Genomic DNA, 17334 nt, shown 5'->3' with positions numbered 1-17334 from the left:
GCGCTGCCTGGCACTGATTGGCCAGGCAGCGCACGGGGTCTGGGGGGGGGGGGGCGCGCGCCGCACCGTATAGCGGCGATCGGGCGCGCGGCGGCGGCGATCAGGGTGCTGGCGCAGCTAGCAAAGTGCTAGCTGCGTCCAGCAAAAAAAAAAATTAAACAAATCGGCCCAGCAGGGCCTGAGCGGCACCCTCCGGCGGCTTACCCCGAACTACGTTCGGGGTTACCGCCAAGAAGGTTAAAGGTGTTTACATGTATTTAAAATGTTACAATTTTCACGATTGTGGTACTGCGAAGACTTCTGAAGTGTCCCGTGGCGGGAAATTTTAACAGGGGAGCCAGCACAGGAACAAGGGGATTGTGAAGGGGAATGGGAAAGCTCATTAGGACCCAGAGCTTCCCCTTTCCTTTATTTCTTTTTCTTTAACCACTTCCATACCAGCAGTCTCTGCCCCCTTAAGGACCAGAGACTGCTGGTAGGGTAAACTGCTTCTCGGCAAATAGACAATCCACTGGTCATGCTGCTCTGTCGTCCCTATGAAAGCGTTGTGCGCCGGTCAGGAGCCGCTTTCATTGGCTCCCAACCCTGTCAATCAATGTAAGCCAATAATAACTGCTCCTGACCAGATCACTGAGCTCTGCTGTCAGAGACGGCAGGGGGAGTGTATTGCAGCGGGGAGAAAACTGTATGATCGGCGGGGACACACAATTCAGCAGGCTGTTGAATTTACGTCCAGTCAGAGCGGCAGCACCACCTGCTGGACATAGATTCATACTGCGTCGGTCTGGAACCAGTTAATGAGAACCTGAACTGAAAATAAAGTCAAAATAACTATACACAGGCAGGCCCGGCCCTAGACTTTTTGCCGCCTGAGGCAAACTGAAGAAATCGCCGCTGGAGGGGGGGGGGTTTAAATGTTTGAAATCTTGTATGATTTTCATTTCACTTCTCACGTGTACACCACTTTGTATTGATTTTTCACATGGAATTCCAATGAAATTGATTGTTTGTGGAAGTAATATGACAAAATGTGGGAAAACTTCAAGGGGGCTGAATACTTTTGCAAACCCATACTTTTTTTTTTTTAAATTTTATGATTTTCGCAATAGTGGTCCTATAAAAAGACTCTGTATCAAAAAAGTTCCCCTGGGGGTATTCCCCTCGGGAGGGGGAAGTCTCAGGGTCCCAATGAGACTTCCCCTGTAGCTGCAAGCAGTCCAGCCCTGGCTCCCCCAAAGTGTCCGGCAATCCTCCCTCGACAAGCGCCAATTTACCTTTCCTGGCTCCAACGGGAGCGTTGTTGCTGCTTTCCGCACGGAGATAGGAGAAAATAGCCAATCTCCGTTGGGTCCGCTCTACTGCGCAAGAGACTTGTGCCTGAGCAGTAGAGCGGCCTGACAGAGATTGGCTATTTCCACCTATCTCTGAGGTGAAGAGCCGATACTGCGCCTGCGCTGGAGCCGGGAAGGTAAATATTTATATCCCTGCTGTTCGGGGAGCTTTATCGCCGCCGTGGGACCGAGGAAGACGGGGGAAGCCTCAATAGGATCCGGAGACTTTCCCCCACCCCAGGTGAGTACCCCCCAGAGGAGGTTTTTCTGAGTACAGGTTTTCTTTAAGTGCTACCAAAGATGGTCGGCTCTGGACTGCGCATGCGTGAGAGCAGTATGGAGTGGCCCGTCTTGGGGAGCACTCAGGCTCCCAAAGACAGAAGCCTCCCGCAGCGGCAGAGATAGGAGACTGCTAACGGAGGATCATTAGAACCCAGAACCTTAAGTATTTTTTTTTTTTTCTTTAAATGACTTCAGACTCTTTAAATTCTGAAAGCCCAAATTGTGTAGAGCAAATTTATAAGCATCACTTTTCACATGAGATTTTTTTTTAAATCGGTTATAGCTTGCATGAAGCTGCACACCTACCCATACACAATCAGGACCCCTGGCACAGCTGCTTCCTTGCTCAGAAAGTGGGGTCTAAAAATTCCAGTATTTCCCTGCTCCACCCTTGTCACATGTTTTCTATTGTAATACTGGTACATGTAGCCAGCTGGTAGGTGAATACATCAGAAGTGACCATCTTAAGGTGGCCAATCGACCATCTGATTCGATAATTATCAAATTGGATAAAAATCAGTGCCGCCAAGAGCATGCCCAATTGACAATGCAACCAAAAAGGGTCGCGTGTATCGATCAGACATGCTGCAAGATGTCGGGCCATCGTGGTAGATTGGATAGACAATGGTAACAGCGGTCAATAATCCAACGAAACCCCTAGCGCTCCTCCCTAATGTATAAATGTACGGCCCGTGTGTGTATTTATACGTTGCCTGTCCTGTCTCACCGATCGCGTGGTGCCTATATGCCTTTGGAATCCCCCACTCCTCCATTGGCGGTAGTCCGGTAGAAAATGGTACTGCAGTGGCGAGTATGCTTTACTACATGCTTCTATACAAACAGGAAACGCTCAATTCTCAAAGTAGCCACCGCCCCACAGGTGCATACTTCATATACACAGCTGCATGCACACACACTGCAACTGCCACACTAAGACTCCACCCATCCTAAGCCACCGCACACAACTGTGCCATCTACACTAAATCACTCCCTACAGGTCCAATGAATACTTACAACCGTCAGTTAGCATATAGGTTTATAGAAGGTTTCTATTCACAGTTTTTTTTTTTAATAAAAATTCAACAGTTTCACGAGAGCAACACAATGTTGTTTGTTAAATTGTCCCTGTAGTGAGACGCATCTGAACACTGAAATATTTATATCCTTTCAACCAATATGGGAGGGGGGATTTAGACTATGCATGTATACAGGAATGTCTCCATTATCCAGAACTCAGGCAACCGGAATGCTCAACTAACAGGAAGAATTTATTTATATACTCCAAAAATTTCACAATGCGTTTTGCGGGCTTGACCCCCACTTCTTCAGGCAATTCAAAAAGGAGCATACAACAGTGAAAGTCCTGGTCTGCATTAAGCGCCTACAACAGTGAAAGTCCTGGTCTGCATTAAGCGCCTACAACAGTGAAAGTCCTGGTCTGCATTAAGCGCCTACAACAGTGAAAGTCCTGGTCTGCATTAAGCGCCTACAACAGTGAAAGTCCTGGTCTGCATTAAGCGCCTACAACAGTGAAAGTCCTGGTCTGCATTAAGCTCCTACAACAGTGAAAGTCCTGGTCTGCATTAAGCTCCTACAACAGTGAAAGTCCTGGTTTGCATTATGCAGACCAGAACTTTCACTGTTGTATGCTCCTTTTTGAATTGCCTGAAGAAGTGGGGTCACGCCTGCGAAACGCATTGTGAAATTTTTGGAGTATATAAATAAATTCTTCTTGTATTATACCTTGAAACATAATGGTTTCCGAGTGTCCTTTGGAGTAGCTAGAATTCCACCCCAGCCACCTCCATGGTTTTAAAAGTTTTATCATATTTTCGTTTGGCGCCTCTGTTCACTTGCATCAATCTTCTATCCAGCCTTGGTGGAAGGGCGGCAAACGTTATACGTTTCTTCCGGTCTACAGAGAGTGACTTCTTACCCCTGAGGGACAGGTGTAATCTCCCCCCCCTGCTGTTACAGTGGTTGCCTGAGAGGTAACCCTTTTTTGTGAGTATCCCATACTTACCTTTCATCACTTCTCTACTGTGTCCATACATACTACACTATATTGGGCTCTCGGTGTCCCTGTGTTCTCTCTGCTCAACTAACAGGCATGTTTGAGGGGATAACTGACTGACTGACTGACTTTTTTTGTGGGGGGGGGGGGGGGTTGTTTTCAGTGATTAAAATACAGAGAGTCCTGCGCCATCACCTTCCTGTTGCTCCTAGCGGCTTTCCAGCATCCATGCGCAGCTTCTGGCTGGTCAGGTGACACAGGGAGCCGTGCACGGGAGACCTCGGAAAGCCACTACGAGCAACAGGAAGGCTAGAAGATGGTGCTGGACGCTCTGAGTATTTTATTTAGCACCGTGGGGAGGTTTGTGCCTTTTCGGCTGGTTGCTCAAGCAACTGACAAGCTCATGTATCCGGCATCAGGTGATACTGGGGACTTTGATGTATAAGGTAGCTTCACTTTTTCCTATTGCAGGAGGAAATAAATCCACACAGCCTACAAAAAATACCATTTACTGTCAATTACAAATACATAATACAAAATCCATAGCACACCAAAAACATGAATTCCTCTGCGGGGAGAATCCAGCACTGATTTCCGTCTGTAGATTAAGACTAGACTTCGTTTTGCAGGAAAGGCGAGTGGATTGTCAATTTTGACATCTAAAGGATAAAATAAATATTTTACAGCAGAACATAACAGTAGCAGCTACACAGGGCCTATTTATAGCTTTAAAGTGACACTTATGTCATCCCAAAAAAAAAAAACGAGTTTTACTCACCTGGGGCTTCTACCAGCCCCCTGCAGCCATCCTGTGCCCTTGTAGTCTCCATCAGATGCTCCTGTCCCCCGCCGGCAGCCACTTCCATTTTCGGCAACAGGCCCGGCCACGAGTCTGATTCTTTGCATTCCTGGCCGCAATCGCAGTATAGAAGAATCACTCGCATTCCCAGGCCTGTCGCAGAAAACGTAAGTGGCTGCCGGCGGGGGACAGGAGCATCTGATGGAGACTACGAGGGCACAGGATGGCTGCAGGGGGCTGGTAGATGCTCTAGGTGAGTAAAACTTTTTTTTATGACTTAAGCATCCATTTAACCTCCCTGGCGTTCTATTAAAATCGCCAGAGAGGCTGCAGGAGGGTTTTTTTTTTTTTATTAAAAAAAAAACTATTTCATGCAGCCAACTGAAAGTTGGCTTCATGAAAGCCCACTAGATGGCGCTCCGGAGGCGTTCTTCCGATCGCCTCCGGCGCCCAGAATAAACAAGGAAGGCCGCAATGAGCGGCCTTCCTTGTTTTGCTTCCCTCGTCGCCATAGCGACGAGCGGAGTGACTTCATGGACGTCAGCCGACGTCAGCCGCCTTCGATCCAGCCCTTAGCGCTGGCCGGAACTATTTGTTCTGGCTGCGCAGGGCTCGGGCGGCTGAAGGGACCCTCTTTCGCCGCAGAGCGGCGGCGATCAGGCAGCACACGCGGCTGGCAAAGTGCCGGCTGCGTGTGCTGCTTTTTATTTGGCGCAAATCGGCCCAGCAGGGCCTGAGCGGCAACCTCCGGCGCTAATGGACGTGTATACTCGTCCATACCGCCAAGGAGGCATTAAACACTAATGAAATATTCAGTAAAAACATGTTCCCCTAGTTTTTAGTACCCATACAGTTACAGTACCAGTAAAAAGAATGTGAACCCTTTTAAAATTCTATGGATTTCTGCATAAATTGCTCATAAAATGTGATCTGATCATCATCTAAGTCACAACAATAGACAATCACAGTCTATTTAAACTAATAAATTAAATGTTTCCATGTTTTTATTGAACATACAAAAGGTATGTGAACCCCTAGACTAATGGCATCTCCAAAAGCGAATTGGAGTGAGGTGTTACCCAGCTGAGTTCAATCAATGAGATGAGATGAGATTGGAGGTGTTGGTTAGCTGTCCAGCACTATAAAAAAAACACACTAGTTTTGGGTTTGCTTTCCCAAGAAGCATTGCCTGATGTGAATGATGCCTCACAAAAGAGCTCTCAGAAGACCTAGGATTAAGAATTGTTGAGTTGCTTACAGCTGGAAAAAAAGTTATAAAAGTATCTCCAAAAGCCTTGCTGTTCATCGGTCCACTGTTAGACATATTGTCTACAAATGGTGAAAGTTCAGCACTGCTGCTACTCTCCCTAAGAGTGGCCATCCTGTAAAGATGACTGCAAGAGCACAGTGCAGAAGACTCAGTGAGGTGAAGAAGAACCCTAGAGTGTCAGCTGCCAACAACCATGTTAGCGAATCTATGATACCTAAAACACTAAACAAGAATGGAGTTCATGGGAGGATACCACAGAGGAAGCCACTGCTGTCCAAAAAAACCCCCAAAAACATTGCTGCACATTTAAAGTTTGCAAAACAGAACCTGGATGTTCCACAGCAATACTGGCAAAATATTCTGTGGAGAGATGAAACCAAATGGAGTTGTTTGGAAGAAACGCACAACACTATGTGTGGGGAAAAAAGAGGCACAGCACACAAACATCAAAACCTTATCCCAACTGTGAAGTATGGTGGTGGGGGCATCATGGTTTGGGGCTGCTTTGCTGCATCAGGGCCTGGACGGATTGCTTTCATCGAAGGAAAAATGAATTCCTAAGTTTATCAAGTCATTTTACAGGAGAACTTAAGGCCATCCGTCCACCAGCTGAAGCTCAGCAGAAGATGGGTGTTGCAACAGGACAACAACCCAAAGCATAGACATAAATCAACAACAGAATGGCTTAACCACCCTGGCGTTCTGATTAAATCGCCAGGGTGGCTGCGGGAGGGTTTTTTTTAAATAAAAAAAAAACTATTTCATGCAGCCAACTGAAAGTTGGCTGCATGAAAGCCCACTAGAGGGCGCTCCGGAGGCGATCTTCCGATCGCCTCCGGCGCCCAGAATAAACAAGGAAGGCCGCAATGAGCGGCCTTCCTTGTTTTGCTTATATCGTCGCCATAGCGACGAGCGGAGTGACGTCATCGACGTCAGCCGACGTCCTGACGTCAGCCGCCTCCGATCCAGCCCTTAGCGCTGGCCGGAACTTTTTGTTCCGGCTACGCTGGGCTCAGGCGGCTAGGGGGGCCCTCTTTCGCCGCTGCTCGCGGCGAATCGCCGCAGAGCGGCGGCGATCAGGCAGCACACGCGGCTGGCAAAGTGCCGGCTGCGTGTGCTGCTTTTTATTTCGTTAAAATCGGCCCAGCAGGGCCTGAGCGGCAGCCGCTGGCGGTGTTGGACGAGCTGAGCTCGTCCAGACCGCTCAGCTGGTTAAAGAGACTCTGAAGCGAGAATAAATCTCGCTTCAGAGCTCATAGTTAGCAGGGGCATGTGTGCCCCTGCTAAACCGCCGCTATCCCGCGGCTAAACGAGGGTCCCTGACCCCCCAAATCCCCTCCGTGCAGCGGGGATTACTTCTTGTTTGAGGCAGGGCTAACCGCCGCAGCCCTGCCCCACGCTTCTGTCAGCGCGTATCTCCGCCTCTCCCCCGCCCCTCTCAGTCTTCCTTTGCTGAGAGGGGCGGGGGAGAGGCGGCGATGCGACGCTGATAGACGCGACTAGAGGCAGGGCTGCAGCCGTTAGCCCGGCTTCTAGGAGCAGCAAAATCTACGATTAATTTTGTCGTTGATTTTGCGGGGGGGGGAGTTTGGGGGTGAAGGGACCTCCGTTTAGCCTCGGGATAGCAGCGTTTTAGCATGAGCTCTGAAGCGAGAATTATTCTCCCTTCAGTGTCTCTTTAAAGGGAACCTAAACTGAGAAGGATATGGATTTTTCCTTTTAAAATAATACCAGTTGCCTGACTCTCCTATTGGTCCTGTGTCTCTAATACTTTTAGCCACGGCCCCTCAACAAGCATGCAGATCAGTTGCTCTGACTGAAATCAGACTGAATTTGCCTCATGCTTGTTTCAGGTGTGTGATTCAGCCACTACTACAGCCAAAGAGATCAGCAGGACTGACAAGCAACTGGTATTGTATAACTGGAAACATCCATATCCCTCTCCGTTAAGGTTCCCTTTAAAGGGAAGAAAATACATCATCTGGAGTGGCCCTAGTCAAACTCCTGATTGAGGTGCTGTGGCATGACCTCAAGAAAGCGATTTACACCAGACATCCCAAGAATATTGCTGAACTGAAACAGTTCTGTAAAGAGGAATGGTCAAAAATTACTCCTGACCATTGTGCATGTCTGATCTGCAACTACAGGAAATGTTTGGTTGAAGTTATTGCTGCCAAAGGAGGTTCAACCAGTTATTAAATCCAAGGGTTCACACATACATTTTCCACCTGCATTGTGAATGTTTACATGGTGTGTTCAATAAAAACATGGAAACATTTAATTGTGTGTGTGGTATTAAGCCCCATACAAACGCTCAACAGCGGTGTTTTATGCAGCACAATTACCAAACCTATTGTTGTGAGACAAGTTGAAACAACCAAAAAAAAGTAGTTTGCTATTGTTCAAACAGCTGATAAGACTGATAAGACGTCAATCCAACTATCCGTTGTTTGAACAATAGCAAACAACTTTTTTTGGTTGTTTCACAACAAAAGTTGTTTGATAATTGTGCTGCATAAAAGATGGCTGTTGAGCGTGTATGAGGGTTTAGTTTAAAGGGACACTTAAGTCAAACAAAAAAAATGAGTTTTACTCACCTAGGGCTTCCAATAGCCCCCTGCAGCTGTCCGGTGCCCTCGCCGTCTCCCTCCGATCCTCCTGGCCCCGCCGGCAGCCACTTCCTGTTTCGGTGACAGGAGCTGACAGGCTGGGGACGTGAGTGATTCTTCGCGTTGCCAGACACATTAGCACCCTCTATGCTGCTATATGGTATATGATATATGCTATAGCAGCATAGATAGCGCTATTGTGGCCAGGAACGCGAAGAATCACTCGCGTCCCCAGCAGTGGCGGCTCCAGCTTCAGATTTTTGGGGGGGCTCAAAGGGGGCACGAGGGCTGGCAGGCCGGGCTTGGGGGGGGGGAATTTGCGCCGCGGCGAAAAATTGGGCGTGGTCATGATGTCATGTGGGCGGGGCTAACTGTAATGTAGTTGTACCAGCTAACGTAGTTACATGGAAAAAAAAATTGAAGTAAACGCACATAATGACAGGTAGCCTTTCACCAGTAAATGCACATAAGAATCAGCTTTTCAGCAGTTAATGCACGTAATGACAGACAGCGTTTCCTCATTAAATGCACATAAGAGACAGCTTTTCAACAGTTAATGCACATAATGACAGACTGCGTTTCTGCAGTAAATGCACATAAGAGCCTGCTTTTCACCAGTTAATGCATGTAATGACAGACAGTTTCCCCATTAAATGCACATAAGAGACAGCTTTTCACCAGTTAATTCACATAATGATAGACTGCGTTTCCGCAGTAAATGCACATAAGGGACAGCTTTTCACCAGTTAATGTACATAATGACAGACAGCATTTCCCCAGTAAATGCACATAAGAGACAGCTTTTCACCAGTAAATGCACATAAGAGACAGCTTTTCACCAGCCTAACGCACGTAATGACAGACAGCTTTTCACCAGTAAATGCACGTAATGACAGACAGCTTTTCACTAGTAAATGCACGTAATGACAGACAGCTTTTCACCAGTAAATGCATGTAATAACAGACAGCGTTTCCCCATTAAATGCACATAAGAGACAGCTTTTCACCAGTAAATGCACGTAATGACAGACAGCGTTTCTGCAGTAAATGCACATAAAGAGACAGCTTTTCGCCAGTTAATGTACGTAATGACAGACAGAGTTTCCCCATTAAATGCATGTAATGAGAGACAGCGTTTCACCAGTTAATGCACATAATGACAGACAGCCAGTGTCCCCAGTATATGTAGCCAGGCGTATAGCTGTCCCCAGTATATGTAGTCAGGCTAGTGATGGTGGGCTGGGGGCCCCAGGGCACCTCAGGCCTGGCCGGTGGTGGGCTGGAGGCCTGAGACCTGGCTGGTGGTGGTGGGCTGGGGGCCCCAGGGCAGCTAAGGCCTGGCCGGTGGTGGGCTGGAGGCCTGAGACCTGGCTGGTGGTGGTGGGAGGCTGGGGGCCCCAGGGCAGCTAAGGGATGGCTGGTGGTGGGAGGCTGGGGGCCCCAGGGCAGCTAAGGGCTGGCTGGTGGTGGGAGGCTGGGGGCCCCAGGGCAGCTAAGGGCTGGCTGGTGGTGGGAGGCTGGGGGCCCCAGGGCAGCTAAGGCCTGGCTGGTGGTGGGAGGCTGGGGGCCCCAGGGCAGCTAAGGCCTGGCTGGTGGTGGTCGGATGGGGGGCCCCAGGGCAGCGCAGGCCTGGCTGGTGGTGGTGGGATGGAGGGCCCCAGGGCAGCTCAGGCCTGGCTGGTGGTGGTGGGATGGAGGGCCCCAGGGCAGCTCAGGCCTGGTGGGAAGGCCTCAGGCCTGGCTGGTGGTATGGGGGGCCCCAGCCCCCAGGGCAGCTCAGGCCTGGCTGGTGGTGGTGGGATGGGAGCCCCAGGGCAGCTCAGGCCTGGCTGGTGATGGTGGGAGGGGGGGCCCCAAGGGCAGCTCAGGCCTGGCTGGTGGACTGGTAGGTGGGCTGGGGCCCCAGAGTCAGGTGGTGGTGGTGCTGCTGGTGCTAGGCTCAGGAGGCCTGGGGGGGCTGCGGCAGAAAGACAATTTGGCAGTTGACTGGGAGAGGACAACCACCGCCCACCGCACCCACCTTTTCGCAGAGTTCCGACTTCAAGTCCTGCTCCTGCTGCCTGGCTAGCCTGGCTGTCAGGTCCAGAGTCCAGCCCCGCTGCCGCTGTCCGTGTGTCGGTGCCTGGGTGTCCGTGTCTGTGTCACACACAGGCAGCGTGACTAGCCCGCCCCGCAGAGAGAGTCTGACTGTGACGCAGTCACACTTTTATAACGCCGCTATACGCGGCGCCGGCGAGTCGCCACCACCACGTTACCCCTGGGGCGGGCCACTCTGCCTGACTCACTCAGCTGAGCCTGCGCCCGGCCCAGGGACAGAAGAACGGAAGCGGACATGTCGGCCGGCCAGGGTGGGTGGGTCCGTGGGATCGCTGCTGGGGTGGGTGCCAGCCCAAGCCCTTGCCCAGTCGCCCTCCTCCCAGAGTCCCAGACTCCCAGGCAGCCCCCGGCTCCACTCACTGCAGTGCAGCCAGAGAGTGACGACGAGCCAGGTCGGGTCGGACACAGCCGGCGGCGGCGGGGGGGCTTTGAGGGGGGCTAATGAGTTGCCAGCTGGGGCTTAAGCCTGGGTAAGCCCCAGCGTGGCGCCGCCACTGGTCCCCAGCCTGTCAGCTCCTGTCACCGAAACAGGAAGTGGCTGCCGGCGGGGCCAGGAGGATCGGAGGAAGACGGCGAGGGCACCCGACAGCTGCAGGGGGCTATTGGAAGCCTCAGGTGAGTAAAACTTTTTTTGTTTGACTTAAGTGTCCCTTTAAGCAGACTGTGATTGTCTATTGTTGTGACTTAGCTGAAGATCAGATCACATTTTATGACCAATTTGTGCAGAAATCCATAAAATTCCAACAAGTTCACATACTTTTTATTGCTAATGTATATTTGCTTTTGTGCACAAGTATCGTCCATTTACAAATTACAAGTCTCCCGAAGTACATTTTATCTGTTCTGAAAGCTGCCATTGTATAGGTGCTGTATTTACCGTATATATTATGTATCCAGTGAGATTTCTGTCCTGTTTTACCTTCTGCTATCCATGCAAGCATGAGGAGGAATGTTTACCAATTGTAGCGGATAAGGAAAGAAACAAGATAATGTAATCACTTCCTGAGGCTCCTCTGCACTTTTTGTCTTTAGTGGGAAGCTTATATCAGTGTTTATAGGTAGCCATACATCTAGCGATGTTGGGCAGATTCCACCACTAGACAAATCACTCGCTCGAAGAATCTGATCGGAGAGAGATCTGTCGGCTGACCATACACTGCAGGACAATTCCCAATCGATTTAAGCATGAAATCTCCCCAGGAATCGGTCCAGTGCTGCCCCCCTGGTGTATAAATGTGCCCCCCATGTGTGCATTACATTACCCGTCCAGTGTTGCCCACCGCACAGTGTCCATCAGTATTTAGAATCCCATGGTCTTCCGTTAGCACTATACACGCTGCTGGCATGTGGCACGTGGTACGTGTGTGACGTCACACATGCGATACGCCGGTGGTGTGTATAGAGCTAACGGAAGACCAGCGGAATTCCAAGGATGGATGGGCACCATGCCGTGGGCAACACAGGATGGGTAATTTATAAATGCACACGGAGGGGGGGGGGGGGGCTCAGTTGTACACTGGGGGGGGGGGGGATGGATGGAGCGCTGGGGTTGCAACACTTTTCCCGATATTGCTCGCCGTTACAGCCACACCCAATCAAACATGCCGAACCGACGCCTTGCAGCATGTCCGATTGATACATGCAACTAATTTGGGGCCGAAATTGGTCGCATCGTTGATCGGGCATGCTCTTAGCGGCACCAATTTTAATTCGATAATTATGAAATCGGATGGTCGATTGGCCACAAAGTCGAGATATGTATGGGCACCTCCTTTTAAAGAGAAACGGAGGCGCAAAAAATGATGATATAATGAATTGGTTGTGTAGTACGGATACTAGAAGATTAGTAGCAAAGAAAATATTCTCATTTTTATTTTGTTATATAGTGTTTTTTATAACATTGCATCATTCTCTAATATTTGCAGTTTACACACTACACTCAGCATTCTAAATGTTTTTACAGAGCAGGCTAGTGAACTATTGACCTGTCCTCTGGAGAGAAAATACAGTGACTGACAGTTGAGATAAAAAGCTTCAGAAGACAGAGCTCTCTGCGACTTTGAAAGTCGTGGAGCTCAATGGCTTTTTTGCATAGATAACAACTGGAGTTTCTTAACGCTTCCTGTACTGGAAACAATATTAGACTTATGTCTCTGCTCCTAATGGTTTATTTCTTAGCTGTACTACACATTTAAATCATATCATCATTTTTTTTTCCGCTTCAGTGTCTCTTTAAATGCTATTCTGCTTCCATGTTTTTTTCTGGTAGTAGGCTTTATGCTGTAAATAATCTTATGCTGGGATTACACCATACAATTTTCTGTTAGATTCTTCTGTTAGATTTTCTGTTAGAATGCATAATTAGATTATTTTCTGTAGAGAATGGTCATTATCTCTGGTGCATTGTCTTCTGGTCATCTCCTGCTGAGTAGAACAATGCCTAATTGCTCGGCAGATACATGGTAAGATAGATACATTTCCAACATGTTGAGTTTAGAGAATCTAACAGAAAAATCTAACAGAAAATTGTATGGTGTAATCCCAGCATTAGAGCAAAGAAATGCTAAATTTCCCACCACTTTCAATACTCCACCATTTGTTTACATTGGCAAGCAGGGGAGGAGAGCGATTGGCCTCTCAGTTTATTCTGATAGCCAAAGCCACACCTACCTGGAGTCTAACGCCTGGCACACCCACTTTCAATTAGGATTGGCCAATCACTGAACAATTTTACAATCCCCATGTACTATGAGGGCCAAAAGATATGAGTAGATTGTGTAGGTAAACTCACATACTGCTTGGAAGTGGTAAAATTGGTCAGTGATTGGCCAATCATAATTGAAAATGTGTACCAGGCTTTACACTGGTGATGGTGGTTTTAATGCTTCCTCAAAACTGCAAACTTTTCATTTCTGTCTTACTTGGTCTATGAAACCTATTCACAACTTCACAAGGACTTTTTTCCGCAGCAGGCGTTGCAATCCAGTTTTTCCCAATGCGTGATTTTGGCGCTCATTCTCACAAGGGGATCGTGATTATAATGGCAATCATGGCGTCCTTTCTGGGAATCGCTTTCCCCTCAAAGGCAAATGCAGTACATGTTGCATTTTCTTGCCACGTTTCATGTCCACAAACTTTCAGTAAGAATGCAATCACAGGCCTGGGACCCACTAGCAGCGCTTTTCTAAGCGCTTGTGATTTGCAAAGCTCTTGCTAATGCAATGCTATGGGGGATTTTGTTTTTAAATCACATCCCTCAAGTGGGATCGCATTCATCGCATTGCAAGAGCATTTCAAATCACAAACGCGTAAAAAAAGCTTAGAAAAGCGCTGCTGGTGGGTTCCAGGACACACTGTAAAAAAAAAAAAATAAATAAGACGGATCACCCAAAAATCACACAAGTAAAATGCTGAGAGAATCCGCTTTCTACTGGGGGTGGGAGGAATAAGAGAGAGGGTCAGATCACACATACCTTCAGAGAGATTAAATTCCAGACTCCCTCAAGATCTGAATACCCTGTGTCATTTTCTCCAACCTTAAACTGATGGTTGTCCAACACAGCCTCATACTGTTTAAGTTTCTCTGTAATCAGCAACCTGGTCTGCCCGACATTTTGCGTGATCAAATCTTTTTCTAGATGAGAAAAAAAAAAGTTGAGCTATACACACACGCATACTGTATATTCCTCTTATGCCTTATTAGGACATCTGCGGGGGCTGATCTTCCATGAAGTAACATGAATCACATGCTTCAGGGCAGCAAGAGGCGTGTCCCCTCGCCAATTTCCCCCCACCTCGCACTCTACATCTTTTCCTCCCTAGAAGTATGGTGCCACTTCTCTTGCCTGCTCTCAGCATTCCAGCAATGGAATCTCCATCCATCCAGCATCCTTTATCCATGGCTACAGCGGTGCCTTTATGTGATCGGTTACATGCTGCCAGGTCACATGAGGTGCCGCTGTAGTCAGAGAGGAAGCAGGACTTTATGTGTGGCTGATGATCCTGCTGAGAGCGGGTGAGTGATGCGGTGCCAGTGCAGCAACATGCCCAGCATCCTGAGGATCAGAGCCGGGATGCTGCAGGCCAGCAGGGAGGAGGTGCTGTCTTGGAGGAAGCAGAGGGGGGTAAGCATAGTGCCAGTGTCTGCAATGCATCTCTTCCCCTCCGGTCTGGCTTTGTATACACACATTGGGTTGGGGACGGGGGATGCATCCTCACAATGTATTACTTCAGGTGGCAAAAAGTCTAGAACCGGCCCTGGAGATCAGGTGACGCATCTGCCGACACACATCAGTCCTCACCATCTTCAGTGATGTCCATGTCCATTCTCTTTTCCCACTCTGTGCACATCGAGGTCAGCCACTGAATCTTTGACTTCAGCAAACCTCTGGGACAAAGGAGAAAGAAAAATTAAAAAAAGAAAAGAAAAATAGTAATGAGAATACAGAGGTTTGCCTGGCAAGCTTTATAAAGGGCAACCACATAAATGACTAATTGGATGAAAATATGTCAACCATCCGTCCTGAGAGCATTTTGTTTAATCCTGATCCACTGGGATTATTATTATATTGTTCCTCTCTGCCCGAGGTTCCAACAGGTGTTAGGACAACCCTTCGGGAACCCCTAGAAACTCCATGAACTGCACTTCAAGCCAGCGTCTATCAGCCAACTCAGCTTGGCTCGGTGTAGAGCTTCGTACACACGTACTAGGACTGTTGTCTAGTGGATCACGTCCTGATCTCCTCGGGGAAGACAGTTCGGTGGCCCAGGCTGGACTGTCGCTTTGCTAGCCTGCAGGTTAGCAATGCGTCTGTTACTAGAGAGGGGCCACACATGGCGCACAATGGAGTGGCTTCTGGCAGGCGGAATGAGTAGGAGAACAATTTGTCCAGAGGTCCCTAAAGATTCAGAATTCCTAATCTTTCCGTGACGTTGGGAGTCTTCCATACGCACAATAGACTCTTACCCGAGGTGCTCTTTATTGGCTACCCTGGCTGAGTTTAATGTAGTGTGGCGTATGTTGCTTGAGGGACACCTCTTGGTTGATCTGCCCATATATCGTCTGATGTTTGGGCACCTTTTCAGGTCTGGCTATGGTATTTTTAAGGGATAACACATTATAAAGCCATTTTGTAAATTGAAGGACACAGAAAACTACTTGCCGTCTCATATCTGCAACAGAACACCATTTGGCAAACAGCAGGCCCAAACTCAATTTTCACACAGTCAGAGAAATTAATCTCCAGACACCAAGTTACCACTTTCGATTCAGGTGCTCGATCAGTTTACCTGCATGGCATGTCTGTCTTCACAGCACACAAAAAATATCAGAGGCATTCAACTAATCAGAGAGATCAGATCCAAAAGCAGTTTTCTGAGATAGAGAGAAACCTTTGTATGAAATTATGATTTATATAATAAAAGCAATGACCTTAAATACAGCACATCATGTGGAATCTCCTTGGACTGGTCAGCATTATTGGCTGGTGGAGATGCCGGCTGGTCACATGCTGCAGGGGTCACTATGGTAACCATCTCAGCTTCCCTGGCGTCACCTGGATAGTAAGCAATAAGAGATCAGGAAATTTGAAGAACTTCAGGGTTGTTGTTTTTTTCTTTTTTGTTATTGTTCCCAACAAGTTATAATCCAACATCATTTGTCTTTTATGCTGTGAAGCTGCATCAGATACATTCACTGCTGGATGAAGGATACTGCCAGCAGGGCCGGCGCATCCATAAAGGCAAAGGAGGCAGTTGCCCCAGGGCCTATGGGGACCCCCTCAAGGTGCCTCCTCTCCTCCAGCTATAGTGGCCCATGATAGCAGGGATGCTGTGTGCACACTCCATATAGGAAAAAGATGGACACCTAATGATATTGTGCGATGGTTGGGGGGGATTGGATCGGGCCTGGCAGCTGGCTCAGGATCCCTGGGGGTGATTTGGTTTAAAAAGGGCGCATCAGTGGGCCCCCCCACCCCAAATTACTTTTGCCCCAGGGCCATATTGTAGCTAGAATCGGCCCTGATTGCCATGGTTATGGAGAGGACAGGACAATCAAGTGACATCACTGTGGTACCATGCAGGGCGAATAGGTTTTCCATCAACTGGCCGCCGGGAGGAGCTGTAAATAGTAAAATATCGGTTGTTGAAGTCGCTGATATTTTACTATATACTACTGTAAATCGAACCCTTAAAAGGAAAACTGAAGCAAAAATAAACTTATAAGAAAATTAATTGTAATGAATTGTATGTGTAATACAGCTAAGAAATAGGAGATTAGTAGCAAAGAAAAGAGTCTCATATTGTTTCCAGAACAGGAAGAGTTAAAAACTTCAGTTTATACCTATGCAAAAAAACCTCTCTGAGCTCTCCAACCCAACTTGGGTCGAATACAATACTATTTTTTTACAGCCCTATATAAAACAAAAAATGTAATGTAATCAATTCCTCACCTTCGGATTTGTAACCAAGCTTCCCACTAAAAGTGCTGTGTTTAACTGTTTGAATGCTGTTCTACTATAATTTTGTTTTCTGGTAGTTATTCTGTGTTATGCTGTACAGTAGTTATACTGTAAAGGATCTTTTACAGCTAAGAAGAAATACTGATCACATACCACTTTAAGGTATTAAAAAAAAAAAAAAAAAACACCTGTCAGCACTACATAAATGCATAATAATTTTAGCACCAGATATACTCCAGTCACAAGCAGGTTTACTAATGTACCTTGAGCATTACACACAGGTTTGGGGTCCATGTCTGGCTCAGCAGCCGGGGTCAGGGTGAGCTCATCAGGAGGGGACGTTGGATTCACGTTTATACTCAGCCTGCATCTTGAGGACATAACCAGAAACCCAACCGGAAAGTTTAGCATTTTTCTCCAAACCAAGATGCTAAAATCACAGAACAACAGTTGCATCACAACTAGATTTTT

The 17334-nt window shown here is 47.9% G+C and overlaps 1 protein-coding gene across 2 annotated transcripts in view; it reads right to left on the bottom strand.

Annotated features, from left to right (window-relative positions):
• Positions 1 to 4120: 4120 nt before the first annotated feature.
• The window catches only part of LOC137533173 (disks large-associated protein 5-like), a 63580-nt gene continuing 50366 nt past the window's right edge, over positions 4121 to 17334 (bottom strand). Inside the window, exons 9-13 of one of the 2 annotated variants that reach the window (XM_068254405.1) lie at positions 17127 to 17293; positions 15834 to 15957; positions 14704 to 14789; positions 13876 to 14036; positions 4121 to 4286 (exon numbers count right to left, since the gene is read on the bottom strand). In XM_068254405.1, coding sequence (XP_068110506.1) covers positions 4239 to 4286; positions 13876 to 14036; positions 14704 to 14789; positions 15834 to 15957; positions 17127 to 17293 — 586 coding nt within the window. In that variant the 3' untranslated portion in view covers positions 4121 to 4238. The remainder of the gene's footprint in view (positions 4287 to 13875; positions 14037 to 14703; positions 14790 to 15833; positions 15958 to 17126; positions 17294 to 17334) is intronic. The other variant, XM_068254406.1, reaches the window with a different exon arrangement.

This window comes from Hyperolius riggenbachi, chromosome 9 (assembly GCF_040937935.1).
Source record: "Hyperolius riggenbachi isolate aHypRig1 chromosome 9, aHypRig1.pri, whole genome shotgun sequence".
Lineage (NCBI taxonomy): Eukaryota > Metazoa > Chordata > Amphibia > Anura > Hyperoliidae > Hyperolius > Hyperolius riggenbachi.
The sequence above is the reverse complement of the archived record's forward strand: the minus strand, read 5'-3'. Positions and strand labels throughout refer to the sequence as shown.